The sequence below is a fragment of the Tasmannia lanceolata genome, unplaced genomic scaffold, assembly GCF_043159265.1.
Source record: "Tasmannia lanceolata isolate RefF3 unplaced genomic scaffold, GAP_Taslan_0.1 ptg000015l, whole genome shotgun sequence".
In the NCBI taxonomy this organism is placed as follows: domain Eukaryota; kingdom Viridiplantae; phylum Streptophyta; class Magnoliopsida; order Canellales; family Winteraceae; genus Tasmannia; species Tasmannia lanceolata.
This window is the reverse complement of record NW_027518692.1, coordinates 50,091,387-50,111,354: the sequence shown is the minus strand read 5'-3', so window position 1 is coordinate 50,111,354 and position 19,968 is coordinate 50,091,387. Positions and strand designations below refer to the sequence as shown.

General features: G+C 37.1%; 2 protein-coding genes across 4 annotated transcripts in view; one reads left to right on the top strand and one right to left on the bottom strand.

Moving 5' to 3' along the window:
• Nucleotides 1-6,701: 6,701 nt before the first annotated feature.
• LOC143892206 (acid phosphatase 1-like) lies at nucleotides 6,702-10,806 on the top strand. Its single transcript, XM_077396663.1, has 3 exons — nucleotides 6,702-7,212; nucleotides 7,875-8,084; nucleotides 10,414-10,806. Exons 1-3 carry the CDS (start codon nucleotides 6,827-6,829, stop codon nucleotides 10,589-10,591), a joined length of 774 nt encoding a protein of 257 aa, XP_077252778.1. The 5' UTR covers nucleotides 6,702-6,826; the 3' UTR covers nucleotides 10,592-10,806.
• A 2,856-nt stretch (nucleotides 10,807-13,662) lies between these two features.
• Nucleotides 13,663-19,968, bottom strand: part of NMNAT (nicotinate/nicotinamide mononucleotide adenyltransferase) — a 29,155-nt gene continuing 22,849 nt past the window's right edge. For all 3 annotated transcript variants that reach the window (XM_077396662.1, XM_077396660.1, XM_077396661.1), the window contains exons 7-10: nucleotides 17,443-17,522; nucleotides 14,338-14,439; nucleotides 14,054-14,112; nucleotides 13,663-13,890 (exon numbers count right to left, since the gene is read on the bottom strand). In XM_077396662.1, coding sequence (XP_077252777.1) covers nucleotides 13,788-13,890; nucleotides 14,054-14,112; nucleotides 14,338-14,439; nucleotides 17,443-17,522 — 344 coding nt within the window. In that variant the 3' untranslated portion in view covers nucleotides 13,663-13,787. The remainder of the gene's footprint in view (nucleotides 13,891-14,053; nucleotides 14,113-14,337; nucleotides 14,440-17,442; nucleotides 17,523-19,968) is intronic.

Genomic DNA, 19,968 nt, shown 5'->3' with positions numbered 1-19,968 from the left:
TTTTTGCACACAACAATGATTGTATTCAATATTCCGTTTAATTTTGAATCCAGTGGTCAATTTTGGACTCAAAATTCAAAACAAACAGGGCCTTAACAGGTCTATGTCTGAGCAAATGGTGCAACCCATCATCCCTCCATCTTGCCATTGTCAAATTGTGATATGATAACAGTTTATTATGTGTAACTCTTGAGTGTTGGATGAACTGATAGGTGTGTCTACGAATTCCGATACACTGGTTCATTCCTTTCCGCATCATATTACTTCTTCTTCTTCTTTTTCTGAAGATAAAATACGAAAGGATCAAGTGCACTTCTACGGAGGCCGGAAGGCAAAGATTTTGAGAATTTCTACACAAATTGATCCAAACAGAAAACCCACAGGCCACAACGTAGTATCGTTAGAGTCAGCTTTCCACCTTCAAAGTCTCCTCCATCTGATTTAAGGAAAATACCAAACCCTGTTGGAGAGCACAGAATCAAAACTCAAAAGTATGAATGGTTTGGAGGTCGAAGTGGTGGATCCCAGTTATCTTTTGTTGCTAGTATTCTCCGTTGGATGCATACGGTGGGATGTCATAAAACTGATCCAAGCTAGTCATTCGGTGGCCCAACTATACATGTTCCGTGACTTGATGTTACGGAACATCAAGTCTGTTACTATGATAAGTATGGTGAAAAGTTGTGGCATTATAGAATGTCTGAAGGTAAAGTTAATTTCCTATTTTCTAGGTTTTATTCCTACTTTGTTTGTAGTTAGGAAAGTCCATTATAAAGTATTGTAATTAACATTTTTTGAGGAAGGAATGAAGAATTTTATTTGAGAAATTGTGTCTTCGTGGCACCAAGGAGGATGACCCTTCCCTCGAAGTGGGTCAAGAGGCCACTCAAGTCCAAACCATGGGACTCCTTAGAGGTTCCAACCAGGGAGCGCGGAGATCCCAAAAATGCATAGTTTCTCCTCCAAAAATGACCTCTCCGGTCGATCCGGGTCGGGTTCGTAACACTTAGACTAAACCATCTTAGCCTTTCGATTAGTGGGTGTTTCCCTGTATAAATGTGGGTTGTAATTTATTTTGTAAATACTCATTTGCAGGCTACCGATCTGTTGGTTAGGATCGTTCGATAGGTGAATTTTGCATACTGTGGCTGATTGAGCTACTAAATGAATGGTCTGGATCATTGGGCCGTGCACCACATGGACCTAGCAAAACCATACACGTTTGATCCACGTAGGTGTCATGTACTTTTTCTATCCGTGGAAAAGACATTGGACAACCACAGGAGATGGAAACTTTTACCAAATTTGCCAACTTTCACCTACCTAGTTTTCACTCTCAATCTATACTCTCAATCTACTCGGCCCTCATGTTTTCATACTTCTTTTTTCTTATTAAAGTTCTTCAAAGATTGGAAGATCACAAAAGAGTAAGAAATTTATTGTAATGTAGAAGTATGATATCACATAATATTATTGTAAGATCAATGTTTTTGCTGATGGTTTCCTTTTGACAACTTTTCAAAACTACTTTAGAAAGTATCATGGTTAGGCAAGCAAAAATAACAGAACTTTTCCTAAAGATAAAGCAACTACCCAACACTTCTACCTACATATATTTCCCATTGGCCCCTCACCACAAAAAATGAGATGCTCATATCTTCACCCTATCCAAATCCTGAGGTAAAAAGCTATAAAGGAAATGGATGATGAGGACCTTAGGTCAAAAGTCATCTGAGAGGGTCAGAGAGAACTATCTAGGAAGATGGAGGGATGGTAAAACAACATTGGTAGTGATGGCTCTTTGAAAACCATCAAATCTGTTTCAAAGATGCTTCTCCCACTAGTGATGTAGCTCTATATATGAGCTCTTTTATCTTCTTACCCACTTGGATGATGGTGATTGAAGAGACATGGGGCGCCGGACAATATTTAGTGGACAGCCAAGTGAGTCAAAGACAGCTAATGAGGCACATGGTAATGAACATGACACGCGGAGGCAATCGATTCGTGGCCTTTTTCACGAATGAGGCAATAAAAACAATCCTCTGGACAATGACACACAACTTAGATGAGAAGTGAGGAGCTCAAAATGAGAAACTCAATCCTAAGGAGAATGAGGATGCAAAGCATGGATTGGGGATGTAGAATTACCAGTAGAGGGAGTGGTGAGGCCCTTGTTGGCGTTCAACGAAGAGCAACGAGGGTTTGGAGAAATGGATTGATGGCCTTGAGGCAATTGGTGAGGAGGTTCAATTCTAAGTTGAGGAAAGCTATGAGATTGGAGAAGAGCAGGGTGCGATTCAGATATGATCTTTGGAGTTATTCTCAAAATTTTGATGATGGTTTTGTACATGATCTCTCCCCATGTATGTCTTTGTAATCCCATTACACTTCACTTTTAGGCATTTACAATGTGAAGAGCTTTGAAGGAGATTACAAAATGCAAATTTGGTTATAAGAGATGCATTTGTGCTTGGATTTTGAAGCAAACCTTGTTGGAATTTCAAATTGTAATAGAATTTTGCCACATCAGTGTTTGTTGCAGTGTTAACACTTAACAGAAATATACTCATATTCTTGGGCTTGAATCCCATGACTCTCTCCTCAATTGAGAAATTACTTTTCTTGGGATGGTATTAATGGTTACTTTGATTTTTCTTTTGGGTTTCCTTGAGCAATCCACCAACTTCTTTTATTTCTTTCTGGTTTCCTAGAGCAATCTCCCAAATTTCTTTTATGAAACTTATTTTGTTTTCTCCGGCAAGCCAAAAATCCCAATGTTGTCTCTTCCCACTGCATGCTTAACCATTGCTTCATGTCTGTTTCTCTATGTCTTGTTTTAAGAATGCATGAATTTCAGGACGGAAGAGATAATTTACTTCTGTGGACAGGATGGTATGTATATCCTTTTTTTTCCAAGAACAAAATAGGATTATTTAGGAGACATTTGGTTCAATTTGAATAAATTTGAGTCTCTAATTATTCACTAATCACTAACCCTCAAGGGCTTAATTCAAGACTTAAATCAATTTTTCCCATTGGAGAAAAAAATCAGTACTTAATGTTTTCAAGTAACCCATATTGGTAGTTAAAAATCACCAATGAGGACAGTAGAGTTTTGAATATTCTAAATTGTAATTATGTTCTAGAAGTTATTATGCCTAGACCTGGCAAACGGGTGGGCCGGGCCGGGTCAACCCGCGGGTGATGCGGGTGCGGGTCATACGGGTCGGGTTATCAAATGACCCGCATTTTTGCGGGTCAAAATTCTCGTGACCCGCGCGGCCCGCGGGTCACCCCGCGGGCACCCGCAAATATGCCGCAAATATGGGATTGTAATCACTATTTTGATTTGACAGCATATAACTTTCCTGTAATTGTCATAACATTCTACAGGTTATTTGTATTTTTTTTGGTAATTTTACAATCTATCACCCTTTCTACGTAATTTTTCATTTAACACTTTATAGTTTCGCTATTTTACTTTTTTCTGTGTGTAATGATTACTTTTTTTCACCTTTTACATTTGCTACCAACAGTTTCGATGAGCGTATATGTGCACCAACAATGCCCACTTGCCGAGAAATTACCAAAAGAGAAGCTTGATAGCAAATTATAATAAAATAAAAATCACATTGAAATGTTAACAACACTACTGGGCACTCTCACTTTATTAAAAGTATGGTATGGCCCACACCATAGGATGATCCAAACCGTCCATTAGATGGGCCATAGCCTAAATAGGTTATGCTCCAAAAATAATTTCCATAGGATGATCCTATCCCTCCAATCTTGATGTTAGAGGGTTGATCCTAACCCTCTATAGATCGGAGGGTTAGAATCAACCGATGGAAATAATTTTGGAGCATAACCTATTTAGGGTACGGCCCATCTAATGGACGGTTTGGATAATCCTAGGGTGCCGGACATACCGTACTTTTTATAAAGTGAGGAGTTCCCTCATAAAAAAACAAACAGCGTGAGTGACGATAACATTCTCACAAAAATTTAAATATACTGTAAAAATGCGGGTACCCGCCGGTGCCCGCGGGTTGACCCGACCCTACCCGTGTTTTTGCGGGTTGGGTCACCCGCGGGTTGATTTTTCACAGGTCACGAAAACTTAGACCCGTGCCCGCAAATTTGCGGGTGGGCCGGGTCAACCCGCGGGCACGGGTCACTTTTGCCAGGTCTAATTATGCCTAGGAAATAGCTATTAGGGTTACAATCAAAGGCTAAGATTAGATGATAATGAAATGTTGAGATTTCAAGTGGATTTTAGGTATGCTTTTACGATCATAATTGTGAAATAGAAGCTGAGATGAGGAAGGAGGGAGAGAGAATTAAGAGGGCAGGAGGCGAGAGAGAATGAATATATCATGAGAAATTCCTTAAAAAACAGTGAAAAATACCCTACTTCAAATTGGCTTTTCGTTTTTCTTGTATTTAGTGGCTTTTCATGCTCCTGTCACTCCTGTTGAGGTTAGAAATCCAACCTCCAATGGGAGGCTGCCACATGGCACCAGGACGCTCGAGGGCATCAGGGCGACCAAAAGGGCAACCGGGGCAAGAGGGTCATTCCGCACCTCTTCCAGAAGCCCTAATAACCGAGCACTACATGTTTGGTGAGAGTAGTTGAATAAGAAGTCAAAAGGGAGTAGGCAAGCATGGAAGATGTCTAGAATTTCCACTCGGAGAATAGTGGAAGAATGGTAAGTAGTGTTTGGTTGCGCAGCAATCCTCTCGAAGAGTAATGGAAAAAGTAGGGGTGTCATTACAGATATAGAGTTTTATAGAGCGATAGTCAAGAGAGAAAGAAAATAAGAGAAGACCTTTTCCACTCTTCTTAAAACTAAAAAACACAATTTGGATAAAATTTGACTCTAAGAAGAGAGGAGGGAACATTAGTGCCACATGGGCGCCATGTAGGAAAAAAGCAACGATGATGTCCCAAACATATCTGGGAGTCAAATGGAGTTTCAATGCAATATTAGCAACCAAACATGAAATCGGTATTCATTGGAAGTTCACTGGCATTTGAAATTCCAATGAATGCTAAGCGTTTGAGCAACCAAACAAGGTAAAGTAATCTTGCTGGGGTCGAGATAAATTTGGAAAGCAACTTCTTAGGAAGTCCAGCCAGCCAATCACAAGGACTTAAAGAATGGCTAGTTTCAACAACTGACGCGGAGTCAGTCCATAAAGGGGGACCAAATTCTAAGGTAATCGGCACAACACGGCTCCCTCATAGGCTGGGTTGGCATGTCCCACAAATTCTAGGGGGTTTGCATAGCGCGGCCCACTACCCACAGCCCACTTGGGTCGTGTCGTGCTGGGCCAGCCTTCTCTTTTTATAATGAAAAATCTTGATAGATTATAAATGGTTAATTTGACTCCAAAAAATTTAAATAATTAAATTGATCCAATTGAGAAATAATAACACTTTTATTATACCTGAATTATAGAGTATACAAAATTGTAAATAAAATCAATTGAGACTTGAGAAATAATAATACTATCACAAATTAATCACAATTAAAATAAAAAATAATTGCAATTAAATTTAGATTTCATGAATTACAAAATTCAAGTGTCATGGGCCATGTCGGACCAGCCCGCAGGAGGTGCCGTGGCCAAACACTAGGCCCAGCCTAATCCAGACCACTGGGTCTGGCCTGTTACTGTAGTACATGGGCCGTGATTGGCTCTGTGTATTTCATCGTTACTATTATTCTCTTCCGATACCATTATTCGGGCATTTAGTACTAACCGACAAATACTATAAATGTTTTTGGACTGCTCCAGAAATAAGAAGATGCAGTGGAAAATAAATTCCACAGATTGGTTAACTCATTTTCCATGGTTTTTTCTCTGCTTCGTTTGGTTGCAAGTATAAATAAATAAAATTGCAAGTAAAAAAAAAATTCCGTTGAATTTTTGTGAAAAAAAGGAGAAGACAAAGGAGGGGACGAGCATTTATTAGACAAGGGTGTCATTATGAGTCAAGAGAGAGAAAGAGAGAGCACCATTCCCTAAAAAAATACATTAGAGACTTCCAAGGTAATGCTGATATCACCATTGGATTTTTGTTTTTACTAGCAACCAAACGAAGCATGTTTCTTTCAACGTAAATGGGCGTAGAAACAAATTTTACACCCATTGTTGCACTTAAAAATGGGTACAAAATTTGTTTTACGTACATCATACGTAGAAAGAAACGGAGCCAAAATAAAAATCTTGCCCTGTTTTCAAGGAAAATTCCAAACCTGTGAGACCACTGGAATTTCTTTTTCCATGAAATATTTTTTTTTATGGATTTTTCCCATAATATTTTGGGATTTGACTCTCGAAGATGGCATTTCACGCTTGGGCTATTGCATGCGAGAGCAGCCACCTCAGATGAATTAAATGAATAAGACAAAATCTGAGCCTGTGTGGCTGCTGTCACATGCAACAGCCCAAGCGCAAAATGCCTTCTGGGATGGTACCTAGAAAGTCCTTAATTTTTTTAACTAGATAATAGATTCAACGACCCCCTTGTAATCCATCATGTTCGATTTACTAGATAAAAAAAAGCCCTTACCGACCGACCGCCTCGATCTTTGTAATTGTCTCATTTCTTCTGCTACGAAGTCTTTTGACCTTCATGTCTTTTTATGAATTATTTAAACATTTGCCAGCCCAGCTCCATTAGTAGGGATCATGTGATCACTCATGACAAAATATTCCAGCCTACCCCACACCATGTGCCCATTCCTCTCCCATAAACCCCCACAAAAGCCTAGAAATCTCCATTCTCAAGCCCAACCTCCCTATCTCTAGAAAAATGGGTAGCAATCTGTTGCTTTTGCTAGGGATCTTGAGTCTCCTCACTGGTTTGGGAGTTGGAGATTGGAGTATCTTGAATCAAATCAAAGGGAAAAATGGGGGAGTTGGAATTAGCTTGAAGAATTATTGTGAAAGCTGGAGGATTAACGTTGAGCTAAACAACATTAGGGACTTTGATGTGGTGCCCGGAGAATGTACACAATATATTGGTAAGTACATGACTTCAACTCAGTACAAAGTGGACTCGGAGAGGGCAATAGAGGAATGCACTCTCTACCTTGGCACTAGCTTCAGGTTGGCAGGAGATGGCAAAGATGCCTGGATTTTCGACATCGATGACACGCTTTTGTCTACCACTCCTTATTACAAGAAACATCAGTTTGGGTAATTAATCTTATCTCTTTAACTCTTACTCTTCTATAGAAAAACAGTAGATCAATATGTCTAAATTGTAAGAGATCAAGGAATTGCTTTTTTCATGATTTAATGCCAATAAACAGTCGAATTAGATTTTGGGCAAGAATTTGAGCTGACCCATTTGGAAAGGAATAAAATGTGGCAGATAGGTGATAATATTAGCCTAATTTAAGTTTAATGTAGAAATTGAATAGAATGATGATCAGATGGTGTTGCTAAGCTATGCGCGCGATCCGACCGTTGAAGATTCTCCCGATGAACACCATCCGTCGATCACTGGAGAGATCTTCCAATCTACCCAAGTCCAAATGCCCAGATCACTAGTCTAGTGGAGGTTTCTATCTACTAGTCTTGAATGACTCAGTCGAGTTGACTCGGCTCAAATTGGAGCCAACTCGAGTTTCCGAGTTTTTCTACTATAAATGGAGACCACTGACCATTTTCTCTTTTCACACTGATCGGATGATCGTTACCGACAATTGCTGCGAATTTTAGATGGATTAGACCCACCAGGTGAATGTCTAGATCAATAGGCATGGACACTGACTAGATGGTAGATATGATGGTGTGTACACAGATTTTTGGTGTATATGCTAATTCACTAATGTAGCTTTTGTTTTAAAATGCAGAGGGGAGAAGTTGAATAGGAGTTCTTTAGAAGGATGGATGAAAGAGGGCAAGGCCCCTGCTTTGGAGCATACACTGAGCCTCTACAATGAGATAAAAGGAAGAGGACTGAAGATCTTCTTAATCTCTTCTCGTGGAGAACATTTAAGGGATTGCACCATTGACAATCTCGTTAAGGAAGGATACACCGGATGGACAGGCCTCATCTTAAGGTTTAATTATTCACTCTCTCTTAAGTACACATGCTTAATATTGTACTACAATGAAACATGCATTTTGTCGATCCAGACCGTCCATCTAGTACATCCCATGCTAGATCTTAATAGCTTGGACTATTTGAGATCTGCTGTACTGTCGAGGTCAGCTGTAAATAGGGACCAATGGGGGCGTCCTTGTAGCTGGGTTTTACAAGGGCGCCCTTCATTTTATCATTCATGAGTTTTTAGTTTATTCAGACATATGAAGAACACTTTTGCTAGGGACTTTCCCAGAAAGGCATTTCGCGTCTGGCTCCTGAATGAGAGAGCAGCCACACAGGCTCACTTTGCAGCAGATTTTGTCTTATTCATTTATTTCATATGAGGTGGCTCTCAGTGGCTGTTCTCTCAAGCAACAGACATCCACCAAAATTAAAATTTATCTTCTCTGTAGGAACAAAAAAATCCTACAGAAAATTATTCCTTATGAAATATTTTTATAGCAATCCAAACAGAGTTCTTTAGTGCTAACTGAACTTAAAATATAGAAAGCCAATGAGCAAAGGCATGACTGGTGTGATGTTATAGAAAATGGAAAGCACGATGATAAAAAGGAAAGCATTGATGGCTGTGATTGATTTTCAATGCTTAAGCAGTTGGAGGCGGTGTTACTTAATTTTTATATATTAACACTCCCACTTACATGTGACCCCTCTTCTTAGGGTTGGCCTACATGTCGCACATGTGACCCCTCTTTTAGGTTGGCCATTAGATGTGGATTTTTAATATCAAGGAGTTTTGAACCCAGGCAATTTGCTCGGATACCCTAAAGAAATTGAAAAGAAACCTAAGAAATTGAAGAAGCTTAGACAAACAAGAAGAGAGAAATTTGTTCTCTGTATTTTTTTTTATTGATGAAAAAATATGTGTACAAGGCTCTATTTATAGAGCTTTAATATATATTTACAAGATCTGATAAGAATATTTTGTATCCTATTACGATGTAAAAGAATAGGAATAAAGGAATCGACTTAGGAAAGTGTTCCTTGTAATGCAACATCTTGCCTTGATTTGCAAGATTTATAGCTTGCCTTGATTTGCATAATACAACATCTTTCTTTGATTTGCTTGATTGGTATTGACATCTAGTTTGAATAGTTGACTTGATTCACAATTTCTCTTTCCTCATTAGCACAACATCTTCCTTGATTGATATCATAGCTACCAATGCTTTCCTTTTTACCATCTTGGTTTTCAATGCTTTCCTAGCCTTGATTTAAATCAAGGCCATCAATGCTTTCCTTTTTATCATCTTGATTTTCAATGTTTTCCTCGATAGCATAACATTTGCCTTGATTGAAATCAAGGTAATCAATGCTTTCCATTTTCTATAGTTGTAGCAGACATATTTCACTTATCCAGTCTAAGTTTTAATAATGACACTCCTTAGCTGAGAATAGCTGTTACAACTTCCAAAAAATACTTAACTAGGGTGCAACTCGGGTCGGGCAGGATGAATTTTTCATAACCCTACTCTACTCTAAAAAGGGTTTTCCTAAGGAGTGCCCTAAAGGGCACCGTTAAGGTGCATTGGGAAAGAGATTTTCCAATCATTTTACACTTACTTTAATAGTTTTACACCTATCTTGAGATTTCTTTATAAAAATATGTGTAAAATCTCTTTCCCAATGCACCTTAACGGGTGCCCTTTGGGCACTCATCAGCAGAACCCCTCTAAAAATTATCTCGAGTTGCTTCTCGGGTTCATAAATCCGATCCAACTGGAGATAGTTTCTCGGGTCCGGTTGGGTTTTTAATATTTAGCTTTGGATGGTGGCTAATTTCAAAGATTATAGAAAACAAATAATCATCACACCAAAATTACATCTCTAAATTTAGGTCATCGAGTTCATAAATTTAAGAAGAAAATTATTTTTTCACGTAACAAACATGAACACTTCCATGATAACAACTGTATCATTATATATACTGAAAAATAAATTTTTCATGTTATTCAAGAGATATTTAAAAAATTCATAGTACACCTAAAAGTTGAGTATTTTTTCTTTAAACCTGACCCGACCCGAGATTAGGTCGGGTATTTCAGCCTGAAACCCGATCCAACCCAAGACCCATGATTTCTTAACCCTTACCAGATTATTTTCGGATTGGTTCAGGTAAAACTTGACCCAAGTTGCAACCTGAACAATCCATTAAAAAATTAAGTGTAATAAATTAAAGATTCATTATGGAAAAAAAAGAGCCCCAATATCTTTTACCTTTCTATTTGTAAAATTCAAGAATGCATTAGACTTGTGTAATCCTAACTGAGAATTGCTCGCAGAGGTGTGGAGGATGGAGAGAAAGGAGTGCAAAATTACAAGTCAGAGCAAAGGAAGCTGTTGATTCAAGATGGGTACCGCATTTGGGGAATTGTTGGAGATCAGTGGAGCAGCCTCACTGGACTTCCAACTGGAAAAAGGACCTTCAAGCTTCCGAACTCACTGTACTATCTTCCTTAATTAAAACCACTCTATTTTACCTTTTCTCCCTCTCCAGTAAATAAAAGAACCATCTCTAAACAAGTGCAATGCAAATACTCACCAAAAATGTGCCAAACACGAGAGAGAGAGAGAGAGAGAGAGAGAGAGAGAGAGAAATCAAATTGCACACATTGGCAGAAACACTATTTAGATTGAAAATGTTATATTTATTGCATTCCAAACTGTTAGCAGCATTACTTATTTAGATTGATAATATTTGCTATAATGAAGACGAAAACAAAACAAAGAAAGAGAGGCTACATTTGATTTGAATCAGACAAAACAAGCCTCTTTATTGTATAACTACTTTCAAGAACCTACTTGTGCACGAGTTGGAGCTTTCTAGAACTAAATAGGAGAGCCAGGAGACTGAATGGGATCTGGGCCACTTGGAACAAGCCTTTTTATCTCAAAATCTCCTTTGGAAGTAAAATATGGAAGAGGATATTCGGAACTCTGCATGGGATTTGGGCCTCTTGGAATTAGCCTTTTAATATCAAAATCTCTTTGGGAAGTGAAAGAGTGAGGAGGAGGAGAAAAGTCATGAATTGGATCTAGGCCCATTGGAACAGACCTTTTAATCTCAAAATCTTTTTGGGAAGTGAAATGGGAATGGTCAAGTGTCTTAGGATTAAAGTCCCTTGCTCCATAACCACCTCCGATACAAAACATGGCCACAAAAGCTAGAACAGCCACAGTCATCTTTCCTGCTTTCATTGCTTTCATACAGTAATGAGAATGGTGGCCTAGAGTTAGAACCAATATTTATATAACATTTTCCACCTCTACTCTTAGCTATTGGAGATATTTGATTCTAATGATAGTTTTACAAGATTGGGAAAAATATTACATGCAGATTTGAGTAACAATCTTCCATTTTAGTTGAACTGTAATCCAAAAAAATATTGTAGGAACTATTTTTTACCTCCAATGGCCGAAAAATCATACCAATCTGATAATCCTTGCACCCAATAAAATGTAAATATTTTTGGTTATTGAATTTGAAATTAATTCCCCCCAGTTAAAGATTGCAATCCATGAGAGTTCCAATCTCTCCAAATGGCAAGAGTGAATATTCAATTTATAAAATGGATTTCCTTTCCACTTTCTTCCCCTGCAAATTTCGCAGGTTAGTTTGCAAAAGTGGGTTAGCATGCGCTTCTTTTTAATTCTCATTTCTCACCTAATTAAGAAGTCTAAAGTTAATCAGGAATTGTGTTTTGTAATTAAGGGGATTGATATTACGTGAAGTTTTCACTGAAAACATTTTCTAGGGAAAAAAAATTCAAAGTCCTAAAATTTGTTCCTGGCCAAATTTGTTTCTACTTTTAGTGAGATTTCAAGGGTATGAAATAAGAAGAGGGAAATGATAAATTCGCCCCCTTTTTTTTTATCGGGAAAACTACTAGAAACCCCCTGGATTAAAACATCTCTACCAGAATCCCCTTAAAGTTTTCATAATTACCAATGATACAATTTTGTGCCTAAAATAGTTTTCTGTTTTTTCTTTTACCCATTATACCCTTCATTATATTAGAAATCCCTAAAATCTCTCCATCACTAAAAGCAACACTAAATCCTTTGAAAATCTCTCTCTCTCTCTCTCTCTCTCTAATAAAGGCAAGATGGTGTAAGTTTGAACAGATCATTATTATTCAAAAAGTACCGTAAGGACCACACCGTAGGATGATCCAAACCGTCCATTTGATGGGCACACATTGTATGATCCAACCGTCCATTTGATGGGCACATGATCCAAACCATCCATATGATGAGCCACAACATAAATAGGTTGTGGCCCAAAAATCACTTCCATAGGATGATCCCAACCGTCAGATTTATAGCAGTTTCCATAATATGCAGTTCCTTAATAGATCAGAGGGTTGGGATTATCTTATGAAAATGATTTTTGGGCCCATCGAATGGACAGTTCGCATCATCCCACATGTTGTCTTCTAATATTAAATTATAATTAGTTAATTTACATCTGCAAGATATACAAGTTTTGGGGTGAGATAAACGTCACCAAAGGATACAAATTGTATCCAAAACTCAAATCCAAATCCAAATTTGAATCCAAAAACATGGTCTAAATTCTTTTTAAAGAAGAGAAAATACTGGCGTTATTAGAAATGGCACTTTCCCTGACTAAAATGTTCAGCATTAAAATCTAAATAAATATATTTAAATGTTTACTTCTTATATTTAAGATAAGGGATTTGCTAGCAGAAGGCATTTCAGGATGGACAATCTGCTGAAAAGTGAGCCTGTGTGGGGCAAACTAACCTTGTTTTACACTATTTAAGCCATTAAATTATGTAACACAAGGTGGGTCTTTCCCATTGTCAAAACATGGGGGTGCGGATATTAGAATAGTGATGATATCTACGGGGGAGTGCTGTATTTGGAAACAGGAATTTGCCCAAAATTTTATTAAGCTGTCACATCGCCACTAAAGCTTCCCACAAAGGAGTAGAGACCTATATTGCACCCAACCACCTTCCATTTACACCTTTAAAATTTTAAACCTACAATCACATTTTTTTGCCCAATTACAGCAACCTATTTTCATTGTACTTGAATCCTTTGCTGCTAGAAATATGAAAGCACGAATTTGGGTCCTTTCCGTGCAGTATGTATGTATGTATGCGTGCCTGTACATACATTCATGAATGAGACTTTTTTAACAGGTAAGTTGGAGTTAGGCAGTACCCCTACCGGCATATTAAGATAAAAAGATATTACAATCGAGGGTACAAAGCACGTACCCTTTCCCTATATATAATATCTAAAAGATGGGATTTGCTAAGCTCCATCGCAAAGGGGTTTTTGCGGCTAGTCTGTTGTTGCACATCAGACCAGCCACCTCGTGAATGGAGACAGAAGCTGCTGTCTTCATTAACGAGGTGGCTGGTCTGATGTGCGACAGACCCGCCGTGAAAACTCCTTTGCGATGGACGCTCGCAATTCCCCTAAACGATAGGGAGAATACAGAGGATCCCAAATGATCCACAATCTTTTAACTATCCCTAGAAACAATAACTAATAGATAGGGGGAGATTCATAAATGGGACTTTTCCCTAGTTAACATCTTCTTCCTTGATAACAATTGAATAATTAGCTGCAATTACAATTTACAATGAAGTACTAAGGGGAAAACCTTTTTTTTTTTTAATCATTGCTCATCTGAGTTCAAGTAGAGATGCTGCTGCTTGATGTAATCAATGACATCATCCGCAGTCAGATACTTCACTGACAACCCTCTCCTAATGCATTCCCTGCAAAGAGAAACACAACAAAAAGCAATTCCACCTTCTCATGTTATAACCTTCTACCAAAAAAAAAAAACCTTTTCATGTTCTTCTGAAGATAAGGAAATCAGAAGATCCCACAAATAACAAACTAATAGCTTTTTCAGATGCTTTCCAATTAATTATTTACCTCACCCGCGTTGAACTAATTTGGTTTGGTATCAGCTCATCCACTACTACAATATTAGTCTGAAATAGACAGAAAAGTACTCAGAAGGGAAACCATGGTTCGTTCCTTGAGCTGGCTAAGCAACCATTGACAGTCATGGAAGTCAACATTCAAAAGTATTGAATACGAATTAAGAAAGGATAAGATATTGGTAAAATTCCTTCCCCAAGGCAAAGTCCAGCTGCTTATCAAAGTAAATTTATAAAAAATAGAAGACCAGCAAAGGATTCTATTAACAAGCACACCTTATTTTCAAATAAAATATCATCCACGGAGATGATCCCCTCAATGTCTTTCCCTTCTCTGTGAATGCAGACGATGCCATAGTCACTACAGATACTTCTGACCTGAAGAGAAATTTAGAAATAAGGTCATCAAACATTTCTCTTTCATTTTATGTCATGGCACTAAAACAAGGAAGAGTAATATGCACTATATGTTCCCTTCAATCAGTGTATGCATTACAGGTTGTGAATTATGGCTGATTTTTTAAGCTCAGCATAGTTCGTTATGAGAAGATAAAACCAATGTTTCAGGGTACATCATTCAACTGCACATTTTCTTTCCCATCATTACTTCAGATATGTTGGCCCCACTTGTATGGATCGATTATGTAGTGTTGTGATCATAAGAGCAAGGTAAGGAAGCTTGGGAGATACACGGAGCCCGTGTAGAGCTCCACTAAAATACACAAATGAAACACCAATAAAAAACCTTTTATATATCAAAACAACTTGCAAGTGACTTAGTGTCCTCTGAACCTTTACCCTTGAAGCTTACCCTTTACGCTTATCTTTAAGCTTACAATCTCTACACAAATGACTTCATTGTCCTCGACACAAAACACTCCTAAAATAGCTAACTACATTAAAGACTTTGTTGTAGTCCCCATGAGTCCTTTAGGTATCCTAAGCAACATCAAAGGAGATCCACATTGACTCTTTAATAATCTAGTCTGGGCATTAAGAACTCTAGAAATCATAAAGGGCACTTACATTTTCAACATATAATTACTATCCTAGAAGACCGCAAAGACTTTTCACAAAACCATAAAAATTGATTTTGATTTACAATTTCCAACAAGATAAAATGTCGGGAGATTTGAAACTTCGAAAGGGAACTAAAGTATATTTGCAATAACAAACATGAAAGAATGTAATGATTTAAAGCAAACATAAATCTAGAATTTACAAAAAACATTTTATGCTGTTGAGTAAACAGCATGGTTACAAAGTTTGGGTCTGGGAATAACTTGGCAAGGCAATCAAAATAATTGGGAAATATTTGGGAAGAGTTTGAAAAAATACGGAAACAATGCATGTGTTTTTCTAATTACAACATGCATGTTTATATACATATACCGATCTTTTCTAAATAGGACACAATGAAAAGCATGGAGCAATGATTAATTGCATGTGCTCCTTGGATTAGGATGTCAGCTCAATTTTCACAGCAATGTCTTATTAAATTATTTTTCATATGTTAATGAGATTCGTAAATAACATATAAAAAACTGACGAATTATTTAAGAAATTCACGTTCGATACAGAAAACACACATTTCACTTGGAAAATTAGCACTTAATATCAAAGATGAGAGAATTTTCTAATTGTTTGGGAATTTTTAATGTTTAAAATGGTGTCAAAAAAATTTCAATTATTTGCAGAATTTTGTAACTGTATCGAACAGCATTGTTACTCCGAAGACACCAGCTGAGCGGATTGGTGACCCCTCCATTGAGAGCTTTTGAGAATCAAGCACCACCCTTGTGATCATCATCTATCGAGAACTATGGCCCTCGATCGATGGACCTGGCTGTCAATTGACAACTTTGACTATTAAAACAAAGGGGCACTTTTGAGTGATTTTCCATACCGAATCTTAAAGAGTATTTTGCACCATTTTGAATGATTTTGATACAGCATTTTGAAATAGTGTACAACTCATGTTTCAAATATGGGTTAACTAAACATCTTTAGGCTTGGATCTCTATGGTTGCTTTCAAAATGACAATCTTTTTAGCTTCAGACACTATTTAAGGGATGCTTCGACATATTTAAAGAAGTGCAATGGATTATTATTGGCACACACAACCTCTGACTAGTGTCAGGTCAAACAAGAAAAATTGATGTGTCTGCCCCGAGATCCAAAAGTTGGCCCAAAGTAGACCAACTTTGGGCTCTATTCATCACAAAAGTGTGTAGGCTGTCATTATGATTTATGAATTTTTAGTTCTTTTTATTTAATTTTTTTTGTTAAATCGTAAGTACGTTTTGGTGGCCCTGTGAAAGGAAAATGTTAGTATTTTAGGTCAGAATTGGAAGGTTTCTAATTGGAAATTTTCCAAAGTAGAAAAGGTGGTATTTCTGGGATAGAACTAGTAACTTGGTATAGGGGACGAAGTCCTTATAATTGAATATAGCAAGTAAGGGTCCAATGGTAGCAGTTCTATAGTTCTGGAAGTTGGTTTTATGGGTCTTCTAGGCAGCAACATGTGATACACTTTCTATTTTGTTTTGGGCTGCTCCAAAATAGAAATCAGGCTTTACTCAGATTGATCTAAGGACTAAATTTGATCCTCTATCAATGGCTACGATTAAATAAGTTTTAAGGCATGTTGGTGTTTTATATACATATATACATATATGTTTTGAAATACCTTTTGAGAGGGTAATGAATACTTATGATTCCCTATTGGGTAATGAAGTTTACCCTACCTACGCTTTAATTCAAATTTATTGCAATCTTAATATCTGGCAACTTTTTTTTGGTTCACTTCTGTGTTCAATCATATAACCATATTTGTAAAGGGAATTTTCTCAAGAATGGTGTATCGCGGGCATTTTAATTTTTTTTTATTTTTCGGATATGAACAAAATTAGGACAATAAATAATATCGTGAATTTATCGCTATATCTTCATGATATTTTTACAGTAAAAAAGAAAATATGGAGATATCTCGATATTTTCTTTTTGGAATCTAGGTGAAATTTTGTGATATTGCTGTTTTATCAAAAAATTGCAAAACATTGGAGATATATTTATTTATTTATTTGAATGGTAACATTGGAGATATTTGTGTCTCTGTCAAACAAGTTCTCCGCTTTTGGTGGAAATTACATCATATATATGCTATGAAATCATCACCATTTTTTAAGAACTTTGTTATTAATAAATTTTACTTTCCCTTAGCGGAAAAAAAAAAGTTACAATGCTGAAAATACTAGGAGGCATACGCGGAAGAACCTAGCAGAAGAAGCAATTACAAAAATCCATCAATTGAGAAACAAAATGAGTTTATCTACCCTCTTTGGTGATTGTGAATTACTAAGGCATGGCGAGAAATATACCTGGTCACGAATCCAAGCTCCAGGAGTGCTAAAGGATTCAAGTAGATCAGATCCACATAAAAGCATGACTTTGAGGGACTCTACATAGGAGAAAAAAACCTCTCACTCTCTTTGAAACGCCAGGTTATCAAACAGAAGTGCATGGCCAATCTAGAGCAAAACGATATAAAAATTATAACTCGCATATTGTCACTTGAAAGAATGAAGTTCATAGTAAGAATTCAAGACTTGAAGTGTCCTTTCTAGCAAGGGTTTAGGTTGACTTTTGTAATAGCAAAAAAAATGGTATAGCTTCTTTATTTTTATTTTTCATCAATAAATAATGATACATATCAAAGTAAACTGAAGATTATATGTTACCATTCAAAAAAAAAACTAAAGATTATATGTACATCACAGATAGGAAACCTGCAAATTTATCATTAAGTGCATTAATATTATTCTTTAAGAGTCAAAACATCAATCATGAACCTTGAACAAACTCTTCCTGAAATATCACCTGCAATTTTGGTGAAACCAAAAAAACTATTCCAAAACCAACATGTGGCATACAACTTAAGTAAAATATGTTGTCAAAAGCGAAGGATAGAATAGATAAATGGGTACAATAATCCATAATAGTTTTTTATTTTTATTAATATCATAATTTGAATTTTATTTTCCAGCAATAAGAAAACCTTTTTTACAGACTATTAATAACAAGCTTCATCATTTTGAAAATCTTATGCAACATTAGATGGATGATTTAGCCAAGGCACATTAAGTGTGTGTTTCTAAAGAGAGAAGCTCATCAATAACATATGGGAAAGAAGTAATAGAAGGTGGGTGGCGTTAAATTCCCACGAGCGGGGTTGTGTGTGGGTGCGTGGGGGGTGCGTGGGGGTTCGTCATAGCATTGAGAGAGGAGAAATTTGGCATCTAGGAGGCAGATGGGAAAGTGTACTCAATATTCATACATCTAACCCAAATGAGAGGTAATACCGAGAAATGGAAATTAACAGCAGTATATGGGCCAACAAGAGCAAGAAAGCGAAACAGATTGTGGGAGGAGCTACATGAAATACATAGCTGCCAAGGACCATTGATAGTGGGAGGGTACTTTAACACAATCAGGTTTCCGCACAAGAAGAGCCGCCAAGGGAGGATTACGAGCGGTATGAGGAATTTCTCAAGATTTATGCAGAATAGTGAATTGGTGGGCTTACCTCTTGAAGGTTCCAGATGCACATGGACAAACAACTAGGATTACATCATTTGCAGTAGATTGGATAGGGTGTTTATTTCTAAAGAATGGGAGGAGAGATTCCATATCATATTTCAAAGAGCTCTGCCCGCCCTACTTCAGATCAATGGTCTGGCATGGTTGGAGGTATAGGTTACGATGATATGATACAAGCCTTGGTGGAGGGAGATACAAGTGGAAGGATGGAAGGGTTTCATTCTATCCCATAAACTAAGGGTATTAAAGGTGTAGATAAAGGAATGGAAGAAAGCATTTGATGAAAGCAGAAACACAGAAAAGAAGTCATCGCACAAGAGATTGACTATCTAGATGGAAAGGAAGAGGAAAAAAGACTAGAGGAGGAGGAAAAGATGGAAAGGAAGGCGCTAAAATCTGAATACGAAGATTAGTATGTGACAAGTTAATATTTTCTTATAAAATATGCATGGATTTGGACAGGAAATGAATGATTACTATGTGACAAGTTGATAGCAAACAATTCTTATTAAGATATTGAATAACTAATTATAGTAGCTTCTGTTTAAATTAATGAATTTACATTTATTAATTAGTTAATTTATTATTGTCTATAAATTATTTATATCTTTTATATTTTCTTATATGTGTGTGTGTGTTTGTGTGTATTAAAGAATCTTACGATTTGCGATCTGATACATTCAGACCCCCATTACGATTTACATTTCAATTCTGATTTTCAAAACACTTAGCATAGCCCATAGGACCCGAAGAAAGAGAAAATGAAATCCTAAAGCTTGAGGCAGATGAGAAATGGATGAGGAAATAATCTATGGAGTCCTCCAAAGCAAGACACACGATGCACCAATTGGGAAGCCCCCCTAGCAAAGAATCAATGAGTCCCACCATTTTGTCAAGGCCTATAGCCCAACAAAATGTGTTGACTCTGGGAGGGCCTGGGTACGGTCACGGTTGTACATCACACGCAATCACATCACTAGCCCTGACCAGCGTGAAATAAAAAGAAATGACCCAAAATATTGAAGGCCAAGGCATCCTATAAGATTAGGAAGTGATCACATAAAATAATGTTCTTCCAACAACTAAAAGGTGATACTTTAATATAGCTTCAAAAGCAAAATAACAGAACACATTTGCTGATACTTTAATCTAGCTTCAAAAGCAAAATAACAGAACACATTTGTCCATGGGATAATGTCTTGTTACATATTTCCACTCTATTGTATTTAAAAATAAAAATAAAAAGAGTTACAGTAATTCATGATTTCCTACAGCACTAGCACAATGTGCACTGATTCCATGATAAA

What these genes read in the sequence shown, in the direction of transcription:
- LOC143892206 (XM_077396663.1), top strand. Translation starts at nt 6,827, where the DNA reads ATGGGTAGCAATCTGTTGCTTTTGCTAGGGATCTTGAGTCTCCTCACT. An exon ending in TACAAGAAACATCAGTTTGG is followed by an intron (nt 7,213 to 7,874) that starts GTAATTAATCTT and finishes TTTAAAATGCAG; the next exon opens with AGGGGAGAAGTTGAATAGGA. An exon ending in TGGACAGGCCTCATCTTAAG is followed by an intron (nt 8,085 to 10,413) that starts GTTTAATTATTC and finishes AATTGCTCGCAG; the next exon opens with AGGTGTGGAGGATGGAGAGA.